This window comes from Aulonocara sp. 'chitande type north' Nkhata Bay, linkage group LG2, assembly GCF_057382095.1.
Source record: "Aulonocara sp. 'chitande type north' Nkhata Bay isolate Kocher_YH1m ecotype deep benthic linkage group LG2, A_spYH_male_GT1.1, whole genome shotgun sequence".
Taxonomy (NCBI): domain Eukaryota; kingdom Metazoa; phylum Chordata; class Actinopteri; order Cichliformes; family Cichlidae; genus Aulonocara; species Aulonocara sp. 'chitande type north' Nkhata Bay.
This window is the reverse complement of record NC_141345.1, coordinates 11565271-11578182: the sequence shown is the minus strand read 5'-3', so window position 1 is coordinate 11578182 and position 12912 is coordinate 11565271. Positions and strand designations below refer to the sequence as shown.

General features: G+C 38.6%; 1 protein-coding gene and 1 pseudogene across 1 annotated transcript; one reads left to right on the top strand and one right to left on the bottom strand.

The window, feature by feature from the left end:
- Nucleotides 1-5489: 5489 nt before the first annotated feature.
- On the bottom strand, nt 5490-10040 carry LOC147337455 (uncharacterized). The gene is made up of 3 exons (XM_086262581.1): nt 9905-10040; nt 7989-8189; nt 5490-6116 (listed from the first exon to the last, which is right to left on the bottom strand). The coding sequence occupies exons 1-3, from the start codon at nt 10038-10040 to the stop codon at nt 5824-5826; spliced, it is 630 nt and encodes a 209-aa protein (XP_086118707.1). The 3' UTR covers nt 5490-5823.
- A 561-nt stretch (nt 10041-10601) lies between these two features.
- LOC147337454 (uncharacterized) lies at nt 10602-12317 on the top strand (annotated as a pseudogene).
- The last annotated feature ends 595 nt before the right edge of the window (nt 12318-12912 follow it).

Here is a 12912-nt window from a genome sequence, read left to right as displayed (position 1 = left end):
TGGACTCAGCGGACTCGGAATCCGTGCCACAGTCAGATCAGCCTGCTGTTTCGCCTGAAGCCATACTGGTATGGCACAAGCAAATGTTGCAGCATATCAACCAACAGCTGGCAGCTCTCACTCTGGCACTGGCCGAGCACACACTGTTGGAAAGTATGCCCACGCAATCTCCTCTTTCACAACCCCAACCCCAGATGTCCCCGGCGCCGGAGCTTCCAGCCCTGCCATCACCAGCTCCGCCGGCGCTTCCCGAACGACCGCTCCCAACCCTCGAGCCTTTTTCTGGTGAGTTAGAAAAGTGTACAGGCTTTTTAACTCAACAGTCTCTGCAGTTTCGGCAGCAGCCAAGGGCTTTTGAGAGTGATGGGGCTAAAATCGCGTATTTTGTCAAGCTGTTTTTGAAAACCGCATATATTTATATATAAACATATATAAATAAAACCACTTTTTTTTTTACATTAGTAATTCCTTTTGTGCATAATTTTATATTATTGTTAATAATAAATAAATTAAAGCAACAAAACAACCTGAAGAGCCGGTTTGGAGCAGAAAGAGCTGGCTCTTTTTAGTGAGCTGAACCGAAAGAGCCGGTTCTCTAAAAAGAGCCGGAAATCCCATCACCAATTCCAACTGAGCTCCTTCCTCACAGACTTAAAATTACGGTGCTCAATGGGCAACGCCTACCTGATGGCACCTATATTACTGAGCCTATTTCTTTAACTCTCTCCAGCAATCATTCCGAGACCCTGCGCTTGTTTGTGTTTAAAGCTCCGCTCACGCCATTAGTACTAGGATTTCCTTGGTTGCAACAACATAATCCCACACTAGATTGGAAGATAGCTAAGGTTTTGGGGTGGGGGGAGGGATGTCACATGACCTGCTTAAAGGCCGCAACACCGCCTACCAGTTCTTCAGATCCAGGCTCTGCCCCTGATTCTCCTGATCTCTCCTCCATCCTTCCCATTCATCATGATCTCCTGGAGGTGTTTAGTAAAGACCGTGCGTCTTCGTTGCCCCCAAACAGACCTTATGACTGTGGCATTGACCGCCTCCCTGGCGCTCCCCTTCCTATGAGCCATTTATACAGTATTTCTCAACCTGAATGTGAGGCAATGGAAAGATACATCACAGAATCCCTTGCTGCTGGAATAATCTGGCCCTCTTCCTCTCCTCTTTCGGCTGGGTTTTTCTTTGTAGTGTGGTGTCGTGATGAGGAATCATCGGCTGGGAAGGTGTGGATGTCAGTGGTGCGTTTGTGGACATCATGTAAAATCCTACCCCAGAATCTACCCTCCGGGATTTGAATCGTCGTCCCGACGATTGACACTCACTGCCAAGGTCTATACAGGGTAACTGTATTAGGCACAGGTGCCTGGGAGTGCCCAGCCCCTATTGCTCTACTTCCTGCTACCTGGGACAAATGATGCAGGTTCAAGTGCGTCCCAGCATTACCACGGGTAGTCCTACGTAGAGGGGCTATATTGTTATGAACACCAGCCATAACTGGCAGATCAGTGCAAGCTGACACCATGGGGGACGTTGAGTAAGTAAGTAAGTAAACTTTATTTATTAAGCGCTTTTCACAGACAGACAATCACAAAGCGCTGTACACAAATATTAAAATATTAAAATAAACAATAAAATCAATAGACATTATATACAATGTAAAAGATCAAATGTAAATAATGTAAAAAATATAAAATATGTAGATCAACAAAAGGCTTGATTGAACAGAAGAGTTTTTAACTGTTTTATAAAAGAATCCACAGTCAAGCAAATGTAAATGTAGTGGTAAACTGTTCCACAGCCTTGGTGCAACAGACTGAAAGGCTCTGTCCCCTTTTGTCTTCAGTCATGTACGGGGAACAACTAAGAGACTGAGTCTGTGAGCGGAGATGACGAGCAGCAGTGTATTTTATAAGAAGCTTGGATAAGTAATCTGGAGCCTGGCCATTTAGTGCTCTGTATGTTAAAACAAGAATTTTAAAGCGAATTCTAAACTCTATTGGGAGCCAATGTAAAGAATATAAGATGGGAGTGATGTGAACACGCTTGGTAGAGCGAGTTAGTAGTCTGGCTGCTGCGTTTTGTATTGTCTGGAGGCGAGAGAGAGATGATTTATCCAAGCTAGTAAAAAGGGAATTACAGTAATCTAAGCGTGATGACACAAATGCATGAATGAGTTTTTCCAGTTCAGCTGAGAACATATCTAAACATATCTAAACTGCGACATATGGTTTCATATGTCGCAGTTTAGATATGTTTCTTAAATGATAGAAACAGGAACGAGACAAAGATTTTACATGAGAGTCGAGGCCCAGAGAAGAGTCAAATATTACTCCAAGATTTCGAATATTTGACTTGACAGATGGACAGAAAAAGGCAAGAACCTGACTGATTTTAGAATGTAGCTCAGAAGGACCTATGATCATGGTCTCGGTCTTGTTAGTATTTAGAACAAGGTAGTTGCTTGAAAGCCAATCAGAAGCCTGGGTTAAGCACTGGACTAGGGTGGACAGCCTATCCAGCTGATGAGACTTAAAAGATATATGGAGCTGAATGTCATCAGCATAAAAATGATAAGACAGGTCACTAAAAGATTGACTGATAACAGCTAAAGGAAGCATATAAAAAGAAAATAGTAATGGACCTAAAACTGAACCCTGTGGGACCCCACAGGTCAGGGCAGCAATGTCAGAGGTGAACCTGTCAGTCCTAACAGAAAAGGTCCTATCTGATGAGTAGGAAGAAAACCAGTCTAAGGCAGAGCCAGATATACCAACTGTCATGGTCCTGGGCCATGTTGGCCCAGTATTCTTAGTTTTTGTGTGTTTTGTATTTTGTTCCCTATTTATGCCTTGGTTCCTAGGTTATTTAGTTAAGATGTTCCTTATTTGGTTACCTCCTGTGTGCCCCTGTGTATCTGTGAGCCCTCGTCTCTCCTTGTGTTTTATTCCATGTTTTCCCCAGCCCGTTATGTCTGTGTTCTCCCCGTGCTCTTTCTCCTCCTGTCTGAACCTCCGTGTACTTCCTGTTTTACTTTGACAGTCTCTCGCCAGTATGCGTCATGTTGTGTTCACTCCTTCCCTGTCTCGTTATGGTTATCTGTGTCAGCTGTGTTCCCCGTGTGTTCCCACTTCCCTCGTTAACCCTCTGTGTATTTATGGCTGCGTCTCCCTCAGTTCGGTGTCGCGTTCTCCCTCATGACTGTGTGCCCGCCGTGTGTTTCCTCGTAAGTCAGTTCCTTAGTACTTCCCAGTTTAGTTTCATGTTATTTTGTCAGCAATAAAGCTGTATTTTGAGTCTCTCCTGTTTTCCGTGAGTTTGCGTTTGGGACCTATTTCCTGCCTGCCACACAGCCTGATCATGACACCAACCAAAACCTTGAGCCTGTTAAGTAGGATTTTGTGGTCAATGGTGTCAAAGGCTGCACTAAGATCAAGCAAAATGATCACAGAACAGTTCCCTGCGTCAGATGCCATTAATAGATCATTATAGACTCTTAAGAGAGCGGTCTCTGTAGAGTGCTGCTTTTGAAAGCCAGACTGAAAAGGGTCAAGAATGTGTAATTTACATAATAACTATTATTAAATTAGCGCCAAGTTATCTTAGTGAACTTCTCAAACCACATACTCCTGCTAGAACACTCAGATCTGCCACTCTACTACTTCTGACCCAACCCAGATCTCGACTGAAGTCCCGGGGTCACCGTGCGTTTGCTCTGGCTGCCCGGGTACTGTGGAATACCCTTCCTCTCGACCTCCGCGCATCTGATTCCATTGCACTGTTCAAATCACGATTAAAAACCCACTTACAGTATTCAATCTTGCCTTTCCCTCTAGTTAATATTTCTTTTATGACTTTATATCATGCACTTTTATGCTCATTTAAATTCTTGTTTGCTCTGTACCTGTTGCTTTCCTATGTATCAGTGACAGTTATCTGCTTGCATACTTAGCACTTGCTTTGGTCCTATTTCTATTATCCTCCGCCTATATTCTATCTTACTTGTTAAGCACCTTGGCATACCCTTGGTTTTTAAGTGTGCTTTATAAATAAAGTTTGTTATTATTATTATAATAGAGACCTGAACTGATTTTCAACAATTTTTTCAAGTAATTTACTTACAAATGGCAATTTTGAAATAGGTCGGTAATTACTAGCAGAGCTAGGATCAAGATTCTGTTTTTTTAACAGAGGAGTTACCTCAGCATGTTTAAAATAAGATGGAACACAGCCTTGCCTCAGTGAACTGTTGATGATGGATAGTAATGTGGGACCAATGCTGGTGATAGACCCGGACAGGACAGAGTGAGGTAATATATCTACAGAGCATGATGAGGATTGCATTTTACATAAAACTATAATTAAGTAATTTAGTGTGATTGGAGAAAAGGAGGTAAATGATCCAAGACAGCAAGGGGAATCTTCATAAGGGGAGGCACTTGAGGAAATTTTGGATTTCAAGTCCATCACCTTATTTACAAAGTAAAGTATTACAATCTTCATCAGAAAGCAACAGAGCATGCTGGGTTGGAGGAGAAACAATACTGTTGATGGTATCAAATAGAATTCTTGAATTATTTTTATGACGATTTATAAGATTATTGAAGTAAGAGGATCTGGCCTCTTTGACTGATTCATTATATAGGTAAAGTAGTTCTTTAAAGTGCTCACGATGGACAGTCAGACCGGTGGACTTCCACAGGCGCTCTGCTTTTCGATAGGTGCGTCGAAGACCACGAGTCTGATTATTTAACCATGGTGTCCGGGAACTAACAGAGCAATAACTGGTTTTGAGAGGAGCAACCGGTACCACTTTACAATAAGTCTCCCCTTATAGATGCTAATAAATAGTTTATAGCTATATTATTAATTAATCTGTAAATGCTTTATAAACCATTATTAATGGTTTATTATGCATTAGTTAAGGGTGAGAAAAAGAAAAAAAACTGACCGGTTTCTTGCCAAATAGTGAGCCAAATGTGTTCACCTATATATTTCATCTAGAGTTGCTATATTAAACATTTCAGACTAAGTTACTATCCTGTAAGCACAATCGGCATTTGTAAACATATTTTTTATCATATAAAATTGTACTTCATAAATGCATTATAAATATCCACAACTATCAATCGGAGCTTTGTTGTAAAGTGTAAAGCATAAAACCATTTATTAATGAATAATAAATATTTATAAATGCCAAATGGGAGCCGTATTGTAAAGTGTAAAGCATAAAACCATTTATTAATGACAAATAAACATTTATAAATGCCAAATGGGAGCCTTATTGTAAAGTGTAAAGCATGACACCATTTATTTATGACTACTAAACATTTATAAATGACAAAACAGAGTTTTGTTGTAAAGTTTAAAACATGTCAACATTTATTTATGATCAACAAACATTTCTAAGTATTACTGGGCATTACTATAAAAAGTATAAAGCACCAACAGTTATTTAGCATTTCTAAACTTATATACAAGCCCTTTAAAGATAGCTAAAACTATATTAAGGAAACAAATCCCATCCCTAAATTCACCACTGGCATAAAACAAAGGAAAATTATAATAATTATAATATAATAAATTATTATACCTTAACTGAAACTGCACAGCTGTATTATTTACTCTACACACATTTATACAAATCAAAACATTGAAAAAAAAAAACCAATAAAATAAACTAACAGGTAAATCTCTTAGTTGTGTGGAAACTCAACACATATGTGAACAGATCTTTGAAAAATGATTGGTTTTGCAGATCTTTTCTTCAGTTCAATATGCTCAAAAAAACAAAACCACTTAGAACAAATTAGGGTTTCAGACAGATTTCCCTCTTCGAATTGGAAGCAAAGTACCAGCGGCCTTCATACTTTCTATTTTGTTTTTTACTTCATCACTGCCTTGAATTGCAGCCTCACATCGCTTAGCAAAAGCTAGTACCGTCTCTCCACTAGGCCTGTTGGACAGTAGCTCCTGGTAGACATTGCGGACCGCAATAGCAAGCTCCCCATCTGATGAAGTGGACACAACAGTGTTCCTGTCGAGCCCATGCTTTGGAAATGTCTTGAGGAGGGATTTGTATCGCTGCACAATGTCATTTGGCGTTTGAACTAAAAATGAAAACAAAGCAAATAATTAGAAAAGCAAATGCTCAAAGCATACTAATCTATACATACATATATATATACAGTGGGGCAAAAAAGTATTTAGTCAGCCACCGATTGTGCAAGTTCCCCCACCTAAAATGATGACAGAGGTCAGTAATTTGCACCAGAGGTACACTTTAACTGTGAGAGACAGAATGTGAAAAAAAAATCCATGAATCCACATGGTAGGATTTGTAAAGAATTTATTCGTAAATCAGGGTGGAAAATAAGTATTTGGTCAATAACAAAAATACAACTCAATACTTTGTAACATAACCTTTGTTGGCAATAACAGAGGTCAAACGTTTACTATAGGTCTTTACCAGGTTTGCACACACAGTAGCTGGTATTTTGGCCCATTCCTCCATGCAGATCTTCTCGAGAGCAGTGATGTTTTGGGGCTGTCGCCGAGCAACACGGACTTTCAACTCCCGCCACAGATTTTCTATGGGGTTGAGGTCTGGAGACTGGCTAGGCCACTCCAGGACTTTCAAATGCTTCTTACGGAGCCACTCCTTTGTTGCCCGGGCGGTGTGTTTTGGATCATTGTCATGTTGGAAGACCCAGCCTCGTTTCATCTTCAAAGTTCTCACTGATGGAAGGAGGTTTTGGCTCAAAATCTCACGATACATGGCCCCATTCATTCTGTCCTTAACAAGGATCAGTCGTCCTGTCCCCTTGGCAGAAAAACAGCCCCATAACATGATGTTTCCACCCCCATGCTTCACAGTAGGTATGGTGTTCTTGGGATGCAACTCAGTATTCTTCTTCCTCCAAACACGACGAGTTGAGTTTATACCCAAAAGTTCTACTTTGGTTTCATCTGACCACATGACAGTCTCCCAATCCTCTGCTGTATCATCCATGTGCTCTCTGGCAAACTTCAGACGGGCCTGGACATGCACTGGCTTCAGCAGCGGAACACGTCTGGCACTGCGGGATTTGATTCCCTGCCGTTGTAGTGTGTTACTGATGGTGACCTTTGTTACTTTGGTCCCAGCTCTCTGCAGGTCATTCACCAGGTCCCCCTGTGTGGTTCTGGGATCTTTGCTCCCCGTTCTCATGATCATTTTGATCCCACGGGATGAGATCTTGCGTGGAGCCCCAGATCGAGGGAGATTATCAGTGGTCTTGTATGTCTTCCATTTTCTGATGATTGCTCCCACAGTTGATTTTTGCACACCAAGCTGCTTGCCTATTGTAGATTCACTCTTCCCAGTCTGGTGCAGGTCTACAATACTTTTCCTGGTGTCCTTCGAAAGCTCTTTGGTCTTGGCCATGGCGGAGTTTGGAGTCTGACTGTTTGAGGCTGTGGACAGGTCTCTTTTATACAGATGATGAGTTCAAACAGGTGCCATTCATACAGGTAACGAGTGGGGGACAGAAAAGCTTCTTACAGAAGACGTTACAGGTCTGTGTGAGCCAGAGATTTTCCTTGTTTGAGGTGACCAAATACTTATTTTCCACCCTAATTTACGAATAAATTCTTTACAAATCCTACCATGTGAATTCATGGATTTTTTTTCACATTCTGTCTCTCACAGTTGAAGTGTACCTCTGGTGCAAATTACTGACCTCTGTCATCATTTTAAGTGGGGGAACTTGCACAATCGGTGGCTGACTAAATACTTTTTTTGCCCCACTGTGTATATATATATATATATATATATATATATATATATATATATATACACAGACAGATAGATAGATATGTATATATGACGTAGTGAACACAGAGTAATTTTTAGAACAAATTAAAGTCATAATACTATCTTTTATGTCACATTTATAGTATCCTCTTCTGTAAAATCTTCTCTTCCAAAATATTTTGCTCACCACACTGCCGGAGCTTCTTCTGCTCCTTCTTGGGTTTCTTGGCTCTTGAATGCTTTTTGTTGTATTTGTGCTTTCGCTTCTTTGGGGATGAAGATGAGGATGACCACACAGACGATACAGATGAAGATGCGAAAGATGAATCTGAGTTTTCAGAAGCCTTCGAGGAAAATGGATCATTGAATGGTTCGTCTTTAGGTTGCTCTGCAGGATGTAAACAACAAAATGGATGGTTTTAGAAACAAGTCCCCTGTTTTTCAATTACACAATTGATGATTTAGTAAGCTTATGTGCTTAAAGAGAATGAGGATTTTGTTATAGAAAATCATCATGTGAATAAGGTGTACATATATACACATATATATACATATATATATACACACATATATATATATATATATATATATATATATATACATACATACATACATACATACATACATACATATATATATAAAACCTATATTAATTCTGATTGTAAGGCTGTTACATTACTAGTTCATGTTGGAGTTATGATCTTATGAACTATGAAATTGAATCAATCAAGTTAGACCTGGCTGAACTGAATTTGGAACCAGGTCTCTTTAGGAATGAACTAGCACAACACTTAAAGTTAACTGACTAAAATCTTTTAATCAACACAATGACAATAAGGGAACTTCACTGGGATTGATAAATTATCTAATGTTTATAAGATAAGATAAGATAAGATAAGATAAGATAAGATAAGATAACCTTTATTAGTCCCACACGTGGGAAATTTGTTTTGTCACAGCAGGAAGTGGACAGTGCAAAAGTTATGACGCAAAAATTAGAATACAATAAGAATAAATACAGTACACAGCTGTACAGAATAGAATAAAATAATATACTATATACAGTAGAATAAAATAGAATAAAAATATACAATAAGATAAAAATAGAATACGAATGCTATATACAACTGAGTAAAAATACGACGATGCCAGAAAGGATTATTGCACTTAGTGTTATTGCACATGTGTGGATGTGTGTGTTTGTTCAGTTAAAGTCTTTGTTGTGGAGTCTGACAGCAGTGGGGAGGAAAGACCTGCGAAATCTCTCCGTCCCACACCGTGGGTGCCGCAGTCTCCCACTGAAGGAGCTGCTCAGTGCTGTCACAGTCTGCTGCATGGGGTGGGAGACGTTGTCCAACAGGGATGACAGCTTAGCCGCCATTCTCCTGTCACTCACCACCTCCACTGGGTCCAGAGGGCATCCTAGAACAGAGCTGGCCCTTCGGATCACCCTGTTCAGTCTCTTCCTGTCCCCAGCAGAGATGCTGCCGCCCCAGCAGACCAATTTGAAGACTGTAAAATAAAAATAATGTTCATGGAACAAGTCTAGTTTCATACTTGTAAGGGATGATAGCTGACTTCGGAGAAAATCTCTCTCTCCTTCCAGTTCTTCAATTCTCTTCTTTTGCCACTCCAGTTTCTCCTTAAGAAAAGTCAGTTTCTCTCGCTCCTTGTTAAGAAGGGCAGTTGCAGTAGGGGCAGGATTAGAAGAAGAATCTAAAGAACAAACAATTATTAAATTACAATACTAAAATAATTTATAATTTAAACTTGGGAAACTCAAATAAAATATTGATTAAAAACGGTTACAACTTGAATTTATAAAAAGCCACTTTGTAAAAATTATGTTATATACACCTGTGGTGGTTCAGGCATTTCTAAAACAAGGCAAATAATTCTTATGTGTACTGCCTTACCAGGGTGTTTAATATAAATTTAATGATGCACATAAACAAAACTAAAAATATACTGTACAACTAAGTGATATAAATCGTTTGGAATAACCAATAGTAATAGAGCTATTCACATGTTATGTGATGTTAGTTAGCCACTGTAGCTAGCAGCCAAATGGCTCGGTAGCTAGCTAGCTAGCATTATACTCACCTTCATGTCTAACTGCTGACGTCGTTGGCTTAGTGCAATCTAGATCATCCAGTCTCTGCTTTTTGTATCTCTTCGAACGTGTGCTAACTGTGTAAGTCGCAGACGCACACAAATTTTTATCTTCTGCTCCATCCATGGCGCAGGAACTTGAACCTTCAGTGTGTCTGTTCGTGCCCCTTTGGCTTGACCTTCCAGAGCGCTCCACTGCCTGTCGCGCTCTGAGAGGAGGGGCTTTCCTTAATAAAGTTAACTGTGATTGGATGGTTGTATAAGCTCCTCTGCGTTTAAATTAAATTTGTTTTCCCTCCCTTTGGCGGCAGAACATATTTCTTTAGCATGAATCCAGTGGGTTAGATCTACATAACAAAGTCGGAGATACATTATAACAGGTGAGACAATCCTCTTTTTTGCGTGGGACTATTTTTGATTATAGGGCTTGTTTTATATAGCATGTGAAGTTCTTTAACTCTTAACCGATTTGCACTAGACTCCCATAGAGTATTTTACGGTGTTTCGAGGTGATAATAAAATAAATTACTCATTTTTTCCCACCAGAATGTCTCTGGGAATGAGATTGCGCACCAGAATAGAAGGAAAACAAACTAAATATAAGGCACTAAGGCTCATTAAATGGCTGCAGAAGAAACACCTGCTAAAAAAGAAGCTTAGATGTCCTGTTTGTCACCATAAGATGAAAATGATTTCCGTGGTGAAGAAAGCCCAATATATGTGGTATGTATAATGCATGATAATGTAGTGCATGTAGTAAATATAACAAAATATTTCGGTTATCAATGCAAGAGGGAGCATTAACCTCTTTTCATTATTATTTTCTTCATACTTAATTTTGTGATTATCTTTTCAATTAATGCTCTTGTTTAAGGGTCCATTTCTTTACTTAACTCATTTGTATGTTCTCAGGTGCTGCAAAAGAGCAAGTCATAGGAAAGTTTCCAGAACAATTAGAACTAGCTCCCTCTTTGAGAAATCAAAAGCATCTCTTTTCAGTTGAATGAAGTTCATTTACAGGTATATGTAGATGTAGACATTAATAGCAATGCACCTTTCATAATTGAACACCAATACGAGACTTGTGAAATAAAATTAGGGCCTCAGTAAGTAATAATTGCCTCAATTTCTATTACAGATTTTCACAAGGGCTCAGGCTCAGACAAATAGATATGATCGATGATGGAGTGGCTGGCAGCTCCAGAACACTAAGTAGCATGGCAAGACACATTCGACATGTTTGTATACGTGCAATTAAAAGACACAGAATAAACAATGGACACCGTCTTGGTGGTGACAGAGAATTTGTGGTTATAGATGAAAGCTGTCTCCGTCATCAGCGAAAGGTTGGTAAACTCTCAGACAGGTTTGTTAGAATCAATGCAGATCTGAATGTGTCCTCTAAACATGGAAACCTTTACCATAAGTAAAAAAAATTAGTAGAAGCAACCATCTTTTTGAATGTTTCTTTGTAGATATTCTGTTTAATTTTATTCTTTTTGTTTTCAGTATGCACGTGGACGCTTTGGAAATGCATGGAAAAGGAAGAAATGGGTATTTGGAATGATGGGAATTAAAGACAAAAGGCGAAGGCTCGTGTTAAAACTTGTTGAAAAACGATCAAGGCGCCACCTTGTTCCTCTGATCAGACAGCATGTTAAGTTGGGTAGTGCCATTATCAGTGATGAGTGGAGAGCCTACAAGAATGTTTTGACAAACATAGGGTACAGACATTACACTGTAAATCACAGCAGGTGGTGTGTAGATCCTCAATCTGGCAGTCATACACAGCATATCGAAAGGGCTTGGATGACCATCAAAGGACATGTCCGTAGACTAAGAGGAAATCGAATTGAGAAGTTGCTGGAGGAACACCTGATGGTTCTTGAGTGGTCATCTTGGCTTGGTTCGCGACACCCTGATGGACCACTGGGACGCTTATTTAAGGACATACAAAAAATATTTCCAGTTTGAACCAGTCTGGCATGAACTTTTTTTGGAGTGGGTGACTGTTTGGTGTTTTAAAAAACACATTTAATGTTACATGTGTTACTCTTACAATACATTTTTGACAGTAGTTAAATGTTATTTCAAGCACTGATTGTAATTTAGGTCTAAGTGTTATAAATGGTGACATTATACATTTAAGACTCACTTTTGGCAATTATAAATGTTTATTAGTGATTAATAAATGTTGACATGTTTTAAACTTTACGACAAAGCTATCTTTTGTCATTTATAAATGTTTATTAGTGATTAATAAATGGTGTTATGCTTTACACTTTACAATAAGGCTCCCATTTGGCATTTATAAATGTTTATTAGTCCTTAATAAATGTTGACATGTTTTAAACTTTACGACAAAGCTATCTTTTGTCATTTATAAATGTTTAGTAGTCATTAATAAATGGTGTTATGCTTTACACTTTACAATAAGGCTCCCATTTGGCATTTATAAATGTTTATTTGTCATTAATAAATGGTTTTATGCTTTACACTTTACAATAAGGCTCCCATTTGGCATTTATAAATGTTTATTTGTCATTAATAAATGGTTTTATGCTTTACACTTTACAATAAGTCTCCCATGTGGCATTTATAAATATTTATTATTCATTAATAAATGGTGTTATGCTTTACACTTTACAATAAGTCTCCCATGTGGCATTTATAAATATTTATTATTCATTAATAAATGGTTTTATGCTTTACACTTTACAACAAAGCTCCGATTGATAGTTGTGGATATTTATAATGCATTTATGAAGTACAATTTTATATGATAAAAAATATGTTTACAAATGCTGATTGTGCTTACAGGATAGTAACTTAGTCTGAAATGTTTAATATAGCAACTCTAGATGAAATATATAGGTGAACACATTTGGCTCACTATTTGGCAAGAAACCGGTCAGTTTTTTTTCTTTTTCTCACCCTTAACTAATGCATAATAAACCATTAATAATGGTTTATAAAGCATTTACAGATTAATTAATAAT